Genomic DNA, 13286 nt, shown 5'->3' on the forward strand with positions numbered 1-13286 from the left:
TACAAAAATCCTAATTGAAAACCCTGCACATGTTTCATTATGATGCGAACTTTTTTAAAACATATGCCTCATTCGGGTTCTGATCAAGATTTCGTGGTTTACCATACATGGAATGAGAAAATAAGATCAGGACATGGTTCATTTTTATCTTATTTCTTTTTAGGATTTGTGATTTAGAGGGCCATGTTGTAACAGATGTAAACCAATTAGAAACTGGAGGACTCTATGTAGCCAAAAATTCTTATCACACATTCAAGCCGGGTAGATACGAACCTCATGGGCGTAAAAATATTATTGTTCCATTATCACCTAGAGACAAACAGTAAGTCAAGTTTTTAAAGAACCATTATTATAGTTATCAATTTTCTTGCAACTGGTAAATAATTTACAGAATATTTTTTTCGTGTGTGTGTGTGTGAGGGGGGGGGGATTAGGGGGGAGCTGCTGAGATTAAATGTTTTGAAACCAACCTTATTGGTAATATAGCTTGAATCTACATTTACAATCGGGCAGTTTGACTTCATCAACATTTCAACCTTTCAAACGGTTCCTGGTACAAATCATGTATTCGATTTGTTTAAAATTTTACAAGTATTGCATTAAAAATAGGAATAACAGCACTGTGAAGATAAGCCTCTATCTATTTGTGATTTGATGGTGTAAAAATTAATTTTATTCCTTTAAAGTTGAAGTTACCTGAGTCAAACTTTCAATTTTTGTATATTTTGTCTAGCAATATAAATATACAATATATGTACATTGTCGGAAAGTATACAATTTATTTGTATGAGCTTTAGAAACAGGACGAAAAGCGAGGCTCGCCGAGCTTTTCTCCTGTTTCGCAGCGAGTACAAATAAATTTTATATTTTCCGACAAAGTACATATATTGTTTTTATCCTGAAATTTAGTTTAGTTTAGTTTAGTTGTTAAAATCTAATCATTGTCTCTAATTTTTCAAAGAGAACGACATAGTTTAAATGCGGACCGCGAAGAGGACCCCAAGATGAACTGGTACGCAAAAAGAAATATCCACATTACCGCTTGCTCAACATGGAAGAGGGGTAACAGGCGACTTTATTTGTACAAGTACAAATAAAGCAAATATTTATTTGTGTACCTGTTATTTGTACAATAGTTGGCTGATTGCAGGATAAATAGAATTGGCCTATATATTGTGATGAAAATTAACAGTTTAAGGAAATACAGTGTTGACTAAAAAGTAAAAGTATACAATTATTATATGATATTAAAGATTAAATCATATCTTTTTTTTCAGACAAACAAAATACTTATGGAAAGAAAGGTAAGATACATTTAATCTTCTCTCTCTCTTTTTTTTGAAAATTAGAATTAGTTATTTTCTGTTGTAGCCTGGAAAACTGAAGCAGGGGAATATTGTTATGACTGTGTGTCAGTCCGAACTTATCTTAAACAGCTAAACAACTTACTTGATTTCAGTGATACTGTCATAGTGCAGCTCCAATCTGCTTTTTTAAGCCAAATTATCTTTTTTATTTGGAATGGCATTTTCAGAGTTGTTGTTGTTATAATAAGCATAGCTAACTAATTCTGCTATGTAATATACCATTAAAATAGTCATAGAGTTTGAATCATACGTAGTGACCTATAGTTGTTAATTTCTGTGTCACTTGGTCTCTTGTGGAGAGTTGTCTCATTGGCAATCATACCACATCTTATTTTTATATAGCATATAGCACGACAAAAAATTATAAATTTTCCTGTTTGCTTACATTTTTAAAACTATATAGTCAGTTTTAAACTGTACAGTCATTTGCATGGTTTTAAACATTAGCTCTGTATTACTAATTTAGTTAAAAGTTGTGAATTAACCTTAAATTTCATCATTGCATGTTAGTAAGAGATTAGAAATCATCTTCTTCTCAATTGCTGAAAATTCAGAAATATAATATTCATTTATCAATCTAATTGTAATGTCAGATGAAGAAATGGTAAAATGCTGTATACCAGAAAATGGTTTATAAACTTGAAATATGAGTTTTAATTTATTGCATGATGTCTGTTTGCATTCTCTTCAATAATACATGTATAGCATTGGTAAAATTTCTGAAAATACAGAACCTGATCAACCTAAATCACAGCAAACGAAAATCCGGCTTCCGCCAAAAAAAACAAAAATGAAAGAAAATAAGCTGTCATATTCATATACATTTGTACATGTATACAGTCAAACCTTCATACAGTTCAACTAGTCTGCTGATTGCCAAACTGGGCCAATTTTCTTTTCTTGCAATATTGCCAAACACGCCTGATTCAAAATTACTCTTTTCTTGCAATTTTCCTCAAATGACATTATTATACATGTATCATTTTGAAATACCAAATTGTAGTTCGAAATTTGTGTTGCACTGTAATAATTTTACTGTGTATATATGTTTGTATTCTTATGTTTTTCATTAGTAGCATACTTTTAAAATATAAAGCATTGTCTTATTTTTGTCAAACACAGACAGACAAACCAATGTCATCTTAAATTTTAACTTAATGGTGGTATTTGGCTGCAATCGACTACTGTTTAAGAACTAAACATTTTACTTTGATAAATTCGACTACTGTTTAAGAACTAACATTTTACTTTGATAAATCATTATTAAAATTAATACAGGCAAACTTCTTTGAGCCAGCCTTTTTTTTTAAATTATAAAAAAGCCCCTATTTTCCACCACTTATGGATACAGACTGTATTTTGATTTATCCAAGGTTTGTGTTATTGAGTTAAAATGCCAAACTGTCCAAATTTGTATGTGTCTGTGTTTGTTCTAATGAGATTCAAATGTTTTGTTGGCAATAGTTACACTTGTTTTGTAGTTTTAAAATTAGGAAAGCTAATTCTGTTAGTAAAATTGACTTTTAATAGCTAAAATTACTAGAACTTTTATTTTAACTATACATGCATCTGAATTCATGGTTACCAGGTTTTTTTTTTCATTCTGTTGTAATTGCATTACTGCAGGCTAGATCTTCAGACATTTTATATGACATACTTCACAAAAGATTGCAACAGAATTTTGCAAACTCATTATCAAGGACATGCATTCAGTGTACTTTTAAATGATGGGGATTTGTACTTTTAAAAGATGTTTTTATCTAAAATAAGAAGCTGGTATTATTGACTTTAGATGCATCGTTAGTACTGTGTTGCTATCTTGTTACAAATAATCATTTTCTTCAAATGATATAAAAATGGTCAAATGTTTTGAAATTTTATACATGCAGTAACAAATATATAACATTTGTAACTTGATAACATAGTGCAATTACAATTGATAAAGATTCTGTTCTGCAATTTATTAATTAATTAGTCTTTGATATATCATATACCATGAAAGTCAGAAAAAAATACATTCTGCAAATAGAAAATTGTAGATTGATTAACTAAGATAAACCTTGAAATTTTAATGCTTTATTTTTGATATTTAACAAAGATCTGATTGATTTTTTAAATTTCCTAATGAAATATTTAGCAATTTTATAATTAATTTTTTTTTAATTTCCTATTGAAATAGCAATCACAGGATTTTTTTCTGATCATTTTATTCTTGTGTATTGCAAATGTTGGGATAATTGAAATGTCACAAATATTTCCTTCATGTGTATAATGTGTCAATTCTTATTTTGAAATATTTTATCGAATTTCTTGTAATATAAATTCCAGAACAGAACAGAATAGTCTATTTGTCTAAGATTTTTTTGTAATAAAGCTATTGCCTAATTTTTGTATACCATATTGTTGGCTGTTCTTACATTTACCTTAATAATTATCTCCCCTTAGGATGAAAACGGGAGTTTATTTATTGGCAGCTACAGAATTGTCTTCTGGATATACACATTAAACAGAAGTAAATCCATTGATATGAATATTAAAAGCTGTGGTTGTTTTAAAAAAAATCTTACTTTTTATAATATAAAGTGATTACAATATTAAAATTAAATTGTAATATTTTTTTTCAAAGCCACAGATCGATAGATTAATGATCTTCAATGAAAAAGTAGGCAATTCTTAGTTTTGTCTAAAGAATATAATTCTCTGAAAATTCTGAGTCATTTTTAAGACAATAAAATGGTATACTGTACATACATCAGTAGTTTTCATTCACATTCTATCGTCTATTTCTTCTGTGATACAGATCTACTTTTGGCGGACCAGGGGACTACAGAAGACCTAGGTAATTCATGCATGTCTTTCTTATTTGCAACAGTTGCCATGGTAACATTTCCATTATGATAAAAAATGTCTGCTAAAACAAAACACTTTCTGTAAACTTTGTATGTTATAATTTCATATGAAAGGATTTCAACAAAAGTGCATATTTTATAACTGTTGTGGCTGTTGCAGATAATTTCAAATTTTTAATGGTGCACATTTTGTTGTTTGTGTTGGTTTATAACCATGGCAACTAGCATAAGATTCAAACTGGCATTATTTTGTCGTGTAGAGCAGCAGGCAGGTATGATACGTCACATCCCTTCCTAGAACCTTGCAAATTCAAAACCCATCTTCTTTTCTGTTCTATAATTATTTGAAGCTTTTAAGTTCAAAATTTATTAAAGCTAAAGTTCACAAATCATCAAAGCTAAAGTTCACAATTCATTAAAGCTATAGTTCACAATTCACTTAAGCAAAACTTCACAATCATTAAAGCTAAAGCTAAAGTTAATAAACTAGTCATGTTTTATATTTTTTACATTTTATAATGGATTGGTTTATGCACTTTTTCAACTTTATCTTTATGGGTAGGCTATAGTTTAATTAAATTATTTGGCAAAGTTTCAAAAAAAAAATATTAGTGGACATCAGGCGTTGCTGGACTTATGGTTTTAGGCAATGGGTTCTTCACAACCCCATCAAACATATAGTAGGTTTTGACAAACTTCAAGCATCAAATGGGAAAAAAAATTCTGTAATGGGAATTTTGACTAGCATTGACTAACTTTTACTAGATTTTGGCATGTCTGTAACATGAATTTTGACTAGCATTGACTTATTTTTACTAGAATTTTGCACATGGCTATCATGCTTGAATGACACACATTCATCATTATGGTATCTATTTTCTCACATAAGGATATTGCTTACCTCCCCAAAAACTAAGAATAATGTCTTTATAAATTCAGGGACTATTTTTGGTATAAACCAAATTTTGGTCTCTCTTTGTGCGTGGCTTTTGCATAATTAGGCATGCAGAAAAAAGGTTTTTATGATTTTCTTAATGTTTGTTAATCCAGGGTTTGGAAAATTCATTATTTGGTTCTAATTCACATTACACATAATTGGTACATGTATCATTCCATATCATTTCACATACGGGTATTCATGTATTGGTTAATTTATCATTCCATATCATTTCACATACCGGTATTCATGTATTGGTTAATTTATCATTCCATATCATTTCACATACGGGTATTCCTGTATTGGTTAATTTATCATTCCATATCATTTCACATACGGGTATTCCTGTATTGGTTAATTTATCATTCCATATCATTTCACATACGGGTATTCCTGTATTGGTTAATTTATCATTCCATATCATTTCACATACGGGTATTCCTGTATTGGTTAATTTATCATTCCATATCATTTCACATACGGGTATTCCTGTATTGGTTAATTTATCATTCCATATCATTTCACATACGGGTATTCCTGTATTGGTTAATTTATCATTCCATATCATTTCACATACGGGTATTCCTGTATTGGTTAATTTATCATTCCATATCACTTCACATACGGGTATTCCTGTATTGGTTAATTTATCATTCCATATCATTTCACATACGGGTATTCCTGTATTGGTTAATTTATCATTCCATATCATTTCACATACGGGTATTCCTGTATTGGTAAATTTATCATTCCATATCATTTCACATACGGGTATTCGTGTATTGGTAAATTTATCATTCCATATCATTTCACATACGGGTATTCATGTATTGGTTAATTTATCATTCCATATCATTTCACATACGGGTATTCATGTATTGGTTAATTTATCATTCCATATCATTTCACATACCGGTATTCATGTATTGGTTAATTTATCATTCCATATCATTTCACATACGGGTATTCATGTCTTGGTTAATTTCAAAAACTTTTTGTAACTATAATTGACCTTCCTTTGGTGGACTAAATAACTCTTATAAGAGATCTGTTTTAAATTTATATGCATGTGTGGTAGAGTTTACATTTATAAATCGAAATGTTGCAATATGTAAAGTTTCTGACATTTTTGGCCTCTATAGTTGTTCTGTTATAAATTATTGGGCTAATCTTTTAAAGGGAGGTAATTTATGCATGACTAAAAAGGAATATACATGTACAATTAAATAATCCGCACATTGAAGCATGTATCACTACTAGTGTAATAATCTCGTTTGTGATTTAATGGAAAATAAGGAGACTAAAGTTACTTTTGCATGACTTTTGAGTTTTTCTTGTAAATAACATGTTAATATTTTTTTTAGCATTATAATATGCATAATTATCATAATATACCCAGGTCTATAACTTGTTCAACTTTTCATTTAGAAACTTAAAACCAAGAAAAAGTTTGAAATTAAGTTTTAATGCATGAAGGGAGGCAGTTGGGTAGTCTCAATGAGACGGACATTATTTTCTAAGATAAACCAAACTCTCAACTAATCTATACCAATATATTAAGAAAAAAAAGATATTGGATAGATGTGCACAGACAAAAATCTCATAAAAAACATTTTGTTGATGTTTCTATCCACTTTCAGTTACCTTGGCTATATTGTGGCAGCCAAAGTTTTTATTGGTGGAGGCAGCTGGAGTACCCAGAGAGAACAACCAACCGTTGTCAATTAACATCTGAGTCCAGCATGGTTGGAACTCACAACTTAAAGAGTTGACAGGCTAATGATCACTGTTGAAGAACTACTTAGACCACTCTGTCACCAAGGGCCCTGTCCCCCAATAAAATACAAGAACACAACCAAAAATTCAAAAGAATAATTTTATTCCTGTTGTACATCTTGTCAGAAGCTGGAAGTCCTAAAAAATGAACTCAAAAACTCAAATCTTACAGCAAGGCCAGTTTGGGTGTCAACTTTAATGGAAACTCTGATATGTATCATTAAAAGCTATACCTGTATACAGTAATCAGTACTGTGCAGTAATATGAGAAAGCTTTTACTAATAGTTACCAAAGTTCATATGTATTTTTATCTGATAGACTTTCACAAAATTGAGTTTTGATCTTTTCAACTTGTTAGATGCAAGTTTTATCTCATTGAATTTAAATTACAGTAAAATACTAGACAAGATCAACTCTTATATAAAGTTTATTTTGTTAAAGGGTCCTTTGCAAGTTAACTAGCATACCAAATACTTTTCATTCAATTGACATGTCGTTAAATGAAATATGAATTTGCTTTTTAGAATTATGATTTCTGTGCTTTTTGTAGTAAAAATACAACAGGTTTAAATTACCTTGAAAAGATAAATGTTAATTATTAATTTATTTACATAAAAGACTAAAAACAGTTTTTAGGACTACTATATAGTCATTTTACTGTACAAACATAACTCCATTGAAAGTGAAAAATATTACACCTACTTTTGTAAAGTTTGACAGCAAAATTAAAGAGTGATAAATAAACTTTTCGTATGTTTTCTCCTAACAAGGCCGTTTTAATTCTTAAGCAAATACATTTTTGTTTTCTATGGTTTATAACTTTGACATTGATCCTTATAACTTTTTATGAAGGAAATAATGGGAATGATGGTTGCTATGATGATTTTCTCTTTGTTAACAAATTGAGGATGCATAAAAACCCGTACATTCCAAGGAATAATGTTTCGGTCTTTCGTCATTGCATTTCTATGGTTTCTGCTTGCATGCTTTCATTATCGATTGAGTGAGAAATGAAATTAATTATGAAATTAAAGATTTGATTGTAAATGACTTAAAAGAATTTGTTCATCTATTGATTGAAAAAAGCTGTGATGTTATGAATCGTTAGATTTTTTATAGCGTCGCTAACCGTGCTGTTTAAGGAATATGATAACTTTTGATTTCAATACTTGTGTTGCATTTAAAGGACCATATAAAATGGTTTATGACACTCAAATATAATATTGTCAATTCAATTTAATTACTTCCCTTGTTTAAGTAACCGACTTGTTACTAAGGACGGTGCTGGGAATATGAAGTCATAATTATCTCCCCTTTTCAGACTTTTTAATAAGTGAGCCGTTCCCGTCACACCCAAATTATAGGCTTTGCAATAAATAGAAATTAAGTTACATTGGCAGCTCAAAGAAGTTGGAAACTGTAACTATAAGAAAAAATAACAAATAGAAATTTCTATTGACACAATTGTTTATGTAAAATACTTGGTAAAGATAATTATAAGAAGATAAAAATCTTTTTGTGTTTTGTCTGCAATGAGAGGAAATGTTGAATTTCAAGATAATGTTTTTTTTAAATTAAATCATTTGAACCTGACTAAATCTAAAATCTAAAAAGAGGAATATGAAAATCATAATTGACAAGTTCTTTTAACAATTGAGATGTTGTTTCAATGATTAATACTTTAAAGTTGTCAGATTGTAAAATGTAGTTCCATCTGTACAATAGGGGGTTTTTCCTTGAAGTTCAATTTCAATATATGAAAGGACCTAACTTTATTGTTATTTAATTATATAATTACTAGATTTTTTAAAATTTCCCTGCTTTCAAGATTTTCCCACACCTTGATGAAATGAATTAACTTTTTGATCACAGGCCATTGTTTTATTACAAGCCATTAAACTACAAAATAAATAATGTCGCAAATTACCAAGGAATTCAGTCTGTACATGGTTAATTGGACTGTCGCAGTCCTAAAAAGGATGTTATTTTTTCACAAATCTCAACTTTAAAAACATATTTACAGGAAAATGTATTGATTTGAAATAACAAATGTACCACTTGTGCTAAGGACCAGTTGATACAAATCGTAAAAACTGCAATTGAAAATGTCACTTTTAATCCTTTTACGTAATTGCTAAATACTTTTCTTAGTTTTGTCTTTGGAATAAATCTAAATGGAAAACAATTGTTTTTATTTTACTTTATTACACAGCTTCTGGTAAAAAGAAATAAAGTCTAAGCTTTTTTTCAAAGAATTACAAAAACTGAAATTAAAATGTCACTTTTAATTCTTTAATGTAATTGTGAAGTATTTTGTTTTCAGTTTCGTCTTTGGAAATAATTCAAATGGAAAACAATTGTTCTTATTTTACTATTTGATGACACTATTTGACACAACTTTTCTATCAAAAGAGAAATAAAATCTTTAGCTTTTTTTCTTTTTCAAAAGAATTTCATTTGTTTATTTCTTCCATCCCAGTGGTTTATTGTCACCATAAAACAAAAGACATTTAAAAATAATTAATGGTATAAAAACAATGGGTTATAAATATATATGTTGAGGCACTGTAAGGATAATTATTTGTGAGTAAAATATTATCTTTCACTTTAAAAAATTTATTTTGCATGCATAGTTACAAGAAAATTTGCAACTGAACTTGTTCCACCACTGTCCCAGGTTAGAGGGAGGTTTGGGCGCCCACAAACATGTTCAACCCCACCACATTCTGTATGTGCCTGTCCAAAGTCAGTAGCCTGTGATTCAGTGGATGTCATTTGTTGCTGTATATCATATTTGTTTTTCGTTTATTGTCTTGTACATAAATCAGGCCATTAGTTTTCTCGTTTGAATTATTTTACATTTGTCATTTTGGGGCCTTTTATAGCTGGTTGTGCGGTATGAGTTTTTCTCATTGTTGAAGGCCGTACAGTGACCTTTTGTTGCTAACTACAACATCATTTGGCCTATAGTGGAGAGTTGTCTCATTGGCAATCATACCACATTTTCTTATTTTTCTATTTGTAAGTTAAAGGTTATACTGGTTAGAAAATACATGTTGCAAAGAACATAGTGATCACCACTTCAATCTTAGATCTTACCCTATCCTGTCAGCTTTTCAATACCTCAATGCTGAAATCATTGCTTCAGACTTTTGATTCAATTGTTTTAGTACATAAACAAAAAAAGAATTGTCAATGGTACCCCAATGCTGAAAGCATTGCTTCAGACTTTTGATTCAATTGTTTTAGTACATAAACAAAAAAAGAATTGTCGATGGTACCCCAATGCTGAAAGCATTGCTTCAGACTTTTGATTCAATTGTTATAGTACATAAACAAAAAATGAATTGGTGATGGTGTAATGTCACTGATGAGTCTTTTGTTGAGGAAACACACGTCTGCCTACAAAATTTTTGTCCTGGTATCTATGATGAGTATATTTGTTATTAAATCGTCAACGACTATTTTCTCCTCAGTGTACCTCAAAAATCAACATGTATACATTTCGTTTTTTTTTCAATTTATTTCAAAAGACAGTTCTATTAACCTGACAATAATATAAGTACAATAAGAAAGAGAAAATCTTTGTATCAATATTTGGTCTCAATTGTCACGAGTGATCATTATAAATTATTTAAAGAATTGAAATGTCAAAGTATCTAACATATTATTTTTGTAATGTTCCTTACAAAGAATGTAACTTTAAATCTTCGTATATGGTATATCATGTTCCTAACAAAAGATGTAACTTTAAATCTTTGTATGTAGTATATCAATGCATGGGACCCGTAAATTGGTCATATGCATTGTTGTAGAATCACTTAAGTTAAAAATTGATTAATTCAGAAACATGAATGGTAAATGATCGTAAATTACATTGAGACGAGTGGTTCTCATTGTAAAAACCTTGGTATGAGTTTGTAAGAATATGGTATAAGGTGTCAGTTTGTCTGAAGTTAGATACCATTGTAACGTATGTAAACATTACCTTTATACGGTCCACTCAATTTTATGGCATAGCCCTGTTTATCGTAATCACATATGTGGCACCCAATTTTATAGCCTAGCCCTCTGGTAATTATAACTTTCATTGTCAAGTTTCATCATAATTTTCCTTGTTACGATTTTCTAAAACTATATTTATAGGGATGTATGATTATCCATAGGTTCATAGTCATTATGATAGTAATGTCAATATTGTCTGGCAATGAATGACAGTAATTTTAAGAAGGTTTCACCAGTTAATGAATACAATTATGGCCCGTTGAAAAGGTGAATATCCAAAATTGTCAACACGAGAAGGTTATTTCACTGAGGGCGCAGCCCGAAGTGAAATAATTTTTAAGGGTTGACAATTTTGGATATTCATCGCTTCTAAGGGGCCACAATTGTTTTATTATACCGAACTAACAGTGGAAGGGCATTTTGAATCATTGTAAAAGCACTTACCCTTACTTGAGTCAGTAACAAACACAAGTTGACGTTCAAAAATACATGTAATTTGTGTCTTAGAATTCTCGTATGTACAACAAAGGTAGATTCTTTTTGTAAAATATTGATGGCCCTGAAAAGGACCGTTTTTAGAGATATCATCAGCACAAGCTGCATGTCAAAAGCCTTATTTCCTCTTCTCTCGATCAATGGGCTTCCTGTAACTTGAACGTTGCCATTTTGTTTATTTACGTCTGTGATGTCATTTTCATGAGTACAAATCAACAAACTAAAAAGGTTATTCGCCGGTGAATAATAGGGTTATTCAATGCTGGTGTAAATTTTTAGGGTTATTCGTTCTTCCTTGCAAATGAATGAAAATTAACTGAATTATTCCATGTCACGTGATAACGTTTTACCCAATAGAATTGTTTGAAATATATGTAAGGTATAATAATGTGATTTATTGATTACTTCCCAAAGTTATTTGCTGTCTTAAATGAAATAACCTGAAATAGCAATTTGATATTTGAAAAAAAGGAGTATATTAGTAGTAATGAACTTTTTTCTTATAATGGAACCTTATTATTAAAGCAAAAAAAAATAAGATAATACCCAAATTTCAGCTAACATGCTAAAAAATATTAGGATTGCAAGATAGGCAAATAATTTTTTAAACCATTTTTAGCTTGTTTAAACTGGAGAAACAGTCTGAATTTAACAATACGTGCTTAAAAAAAATGACAAAGAAACATGTTTTTTTTTCAAGCCATAGAGGAATTTGTACTTGAAGGGACCAAGGTTAAGTTATAAAGGTTTAGGTATAACACTTCATAAGGATTTCTTACATAAGATATAAAACCCTCAACCTCAGTCCTTACCATCCATCTCCCTGTTACAACAAACCACAACCTCAGTCCTTACCATCCATCTCCCTTTTAAAACAAACCTCAACCTCAGTCCTTACCATCCATCTCCCTTTTACAACAAACCTCAACCTCAGTCCTTACCATCCATCTCCCTTTTACAACAAAGAAACCTCAGTCCTTACCATCCATCTCCCTTTTACAACAAACCTCAACCTCAGTCCTTACCATCCATCTCCCTTTTACAACAAACCTCAACCTCAGTCCTTGCCATCAATCTCCCTTTTACAACAAACCTCAACCTCAGTCCTTACCATCCATCTCTCTGTTACAACAAAGAAACAACAGCTGCTATTTTTATTTTGAAAAGCAAGACATTGGTAGAATTCCGAGAGATCACTTCAGTTCACAGCTGAATTATCCCACAGCATGTTAGAAGAACTAAATAATTTGATCGATATAAATTATCTTGTTATTTTTGTAATTCCAGAACGCTGCCACCAATAAACAGTCAAAAGAAACACTCACCAGACCATTCTGTTAGTTCATATCCAGAAACTAGGTCAGTATGCTCACATTCTCTTCATAGATATAAGAAGATTTGGTATGAGTGCCAATGAGATAACTCTCCATCCAAGTCACAATTTGTCAAGGTAAACCATTATAGGTCAAAGTACGGCCTTCAACACAGAGCCTTGGCTCACACAGAACAGCAAGCTATAAAGGGCCCCAAAAATGACTAGTGTAAAATCATTCAAACAGGAAAACCAACGGTCTAATCTATATAAAAAACGAGAAACACTCATGAACCACATCAACAAACGACAACCACTGAACATCAGGTTCCTGACTTAGGACAGGTGCAAACAAATGCAGCAGGTTTAAACGTTTTAATAGGCGCCAACCTTCACCCTACCTGAAACAATAGTGTAACATCACAACATAGAAAGACACACTATAAAATATCAATTGAAATGGCTTAACTCAATCAAAAAGACATATTAACAAAAACAAGTGAACATACACTAAACGAATAAATTTGATCTATGACACAATGTA

At 30.6% G+C, this 13286-nt stretch overlaps 1 protein-coding gene across 17 annotated transcripts in view; it reads left to right on the forward strand.

Annotated features, from left to right (window-relative positions):
* Positions 1 to 13286, forward strand: part of LOC127723307 (doublecortin domain-containing protein 2-like) — a 130239-nt gene that overhangs the window by 77890 nt on the left and 39063 nt on the right. For 16 of the 17 annotated variants that reach the window (XM_052229865.1, XM_052229876.1, XM_052229877.1 and 13 more), the window contains exons 5-8: positions 164 to 322; positions 1278 to 1304; positions 4168 to 4206; positions 12718 to 12789. In XM_052229865.1, coding sequence (XP_052085825.1) covers positions 164 to 322; positions 1278 to 1304; positions 4168 to 4206; positions 12718 to 12789 — 297 coding nt within the window. The remainder of the gene's footprint in view (positions 1 to 163; positions 323 to 1277; positions 1305 to 4167; positions 4207 to 12717; positions 12790 to 13286) is intronic. The other variant, XM_052229866.1, reaches the window with a different exon arrangement.

This window comes from Mytilus californianus, unplaced genomic scaffold (genome assembly GCF_021869535.1).
Source record: "Mytilus californianus isolate M0D057914Y unplaced genomic scaffold, xbMytCali1.0.p SCAF_13, whole genome shotgun sequence".
Classification (NCBI taxonomy): domain Eukaryota; kingdom Metazoa; phylum Mollusca; class Bivalvia; order Mytilida; family Mytilidae; genus Mytilus; species Mytilus californianus.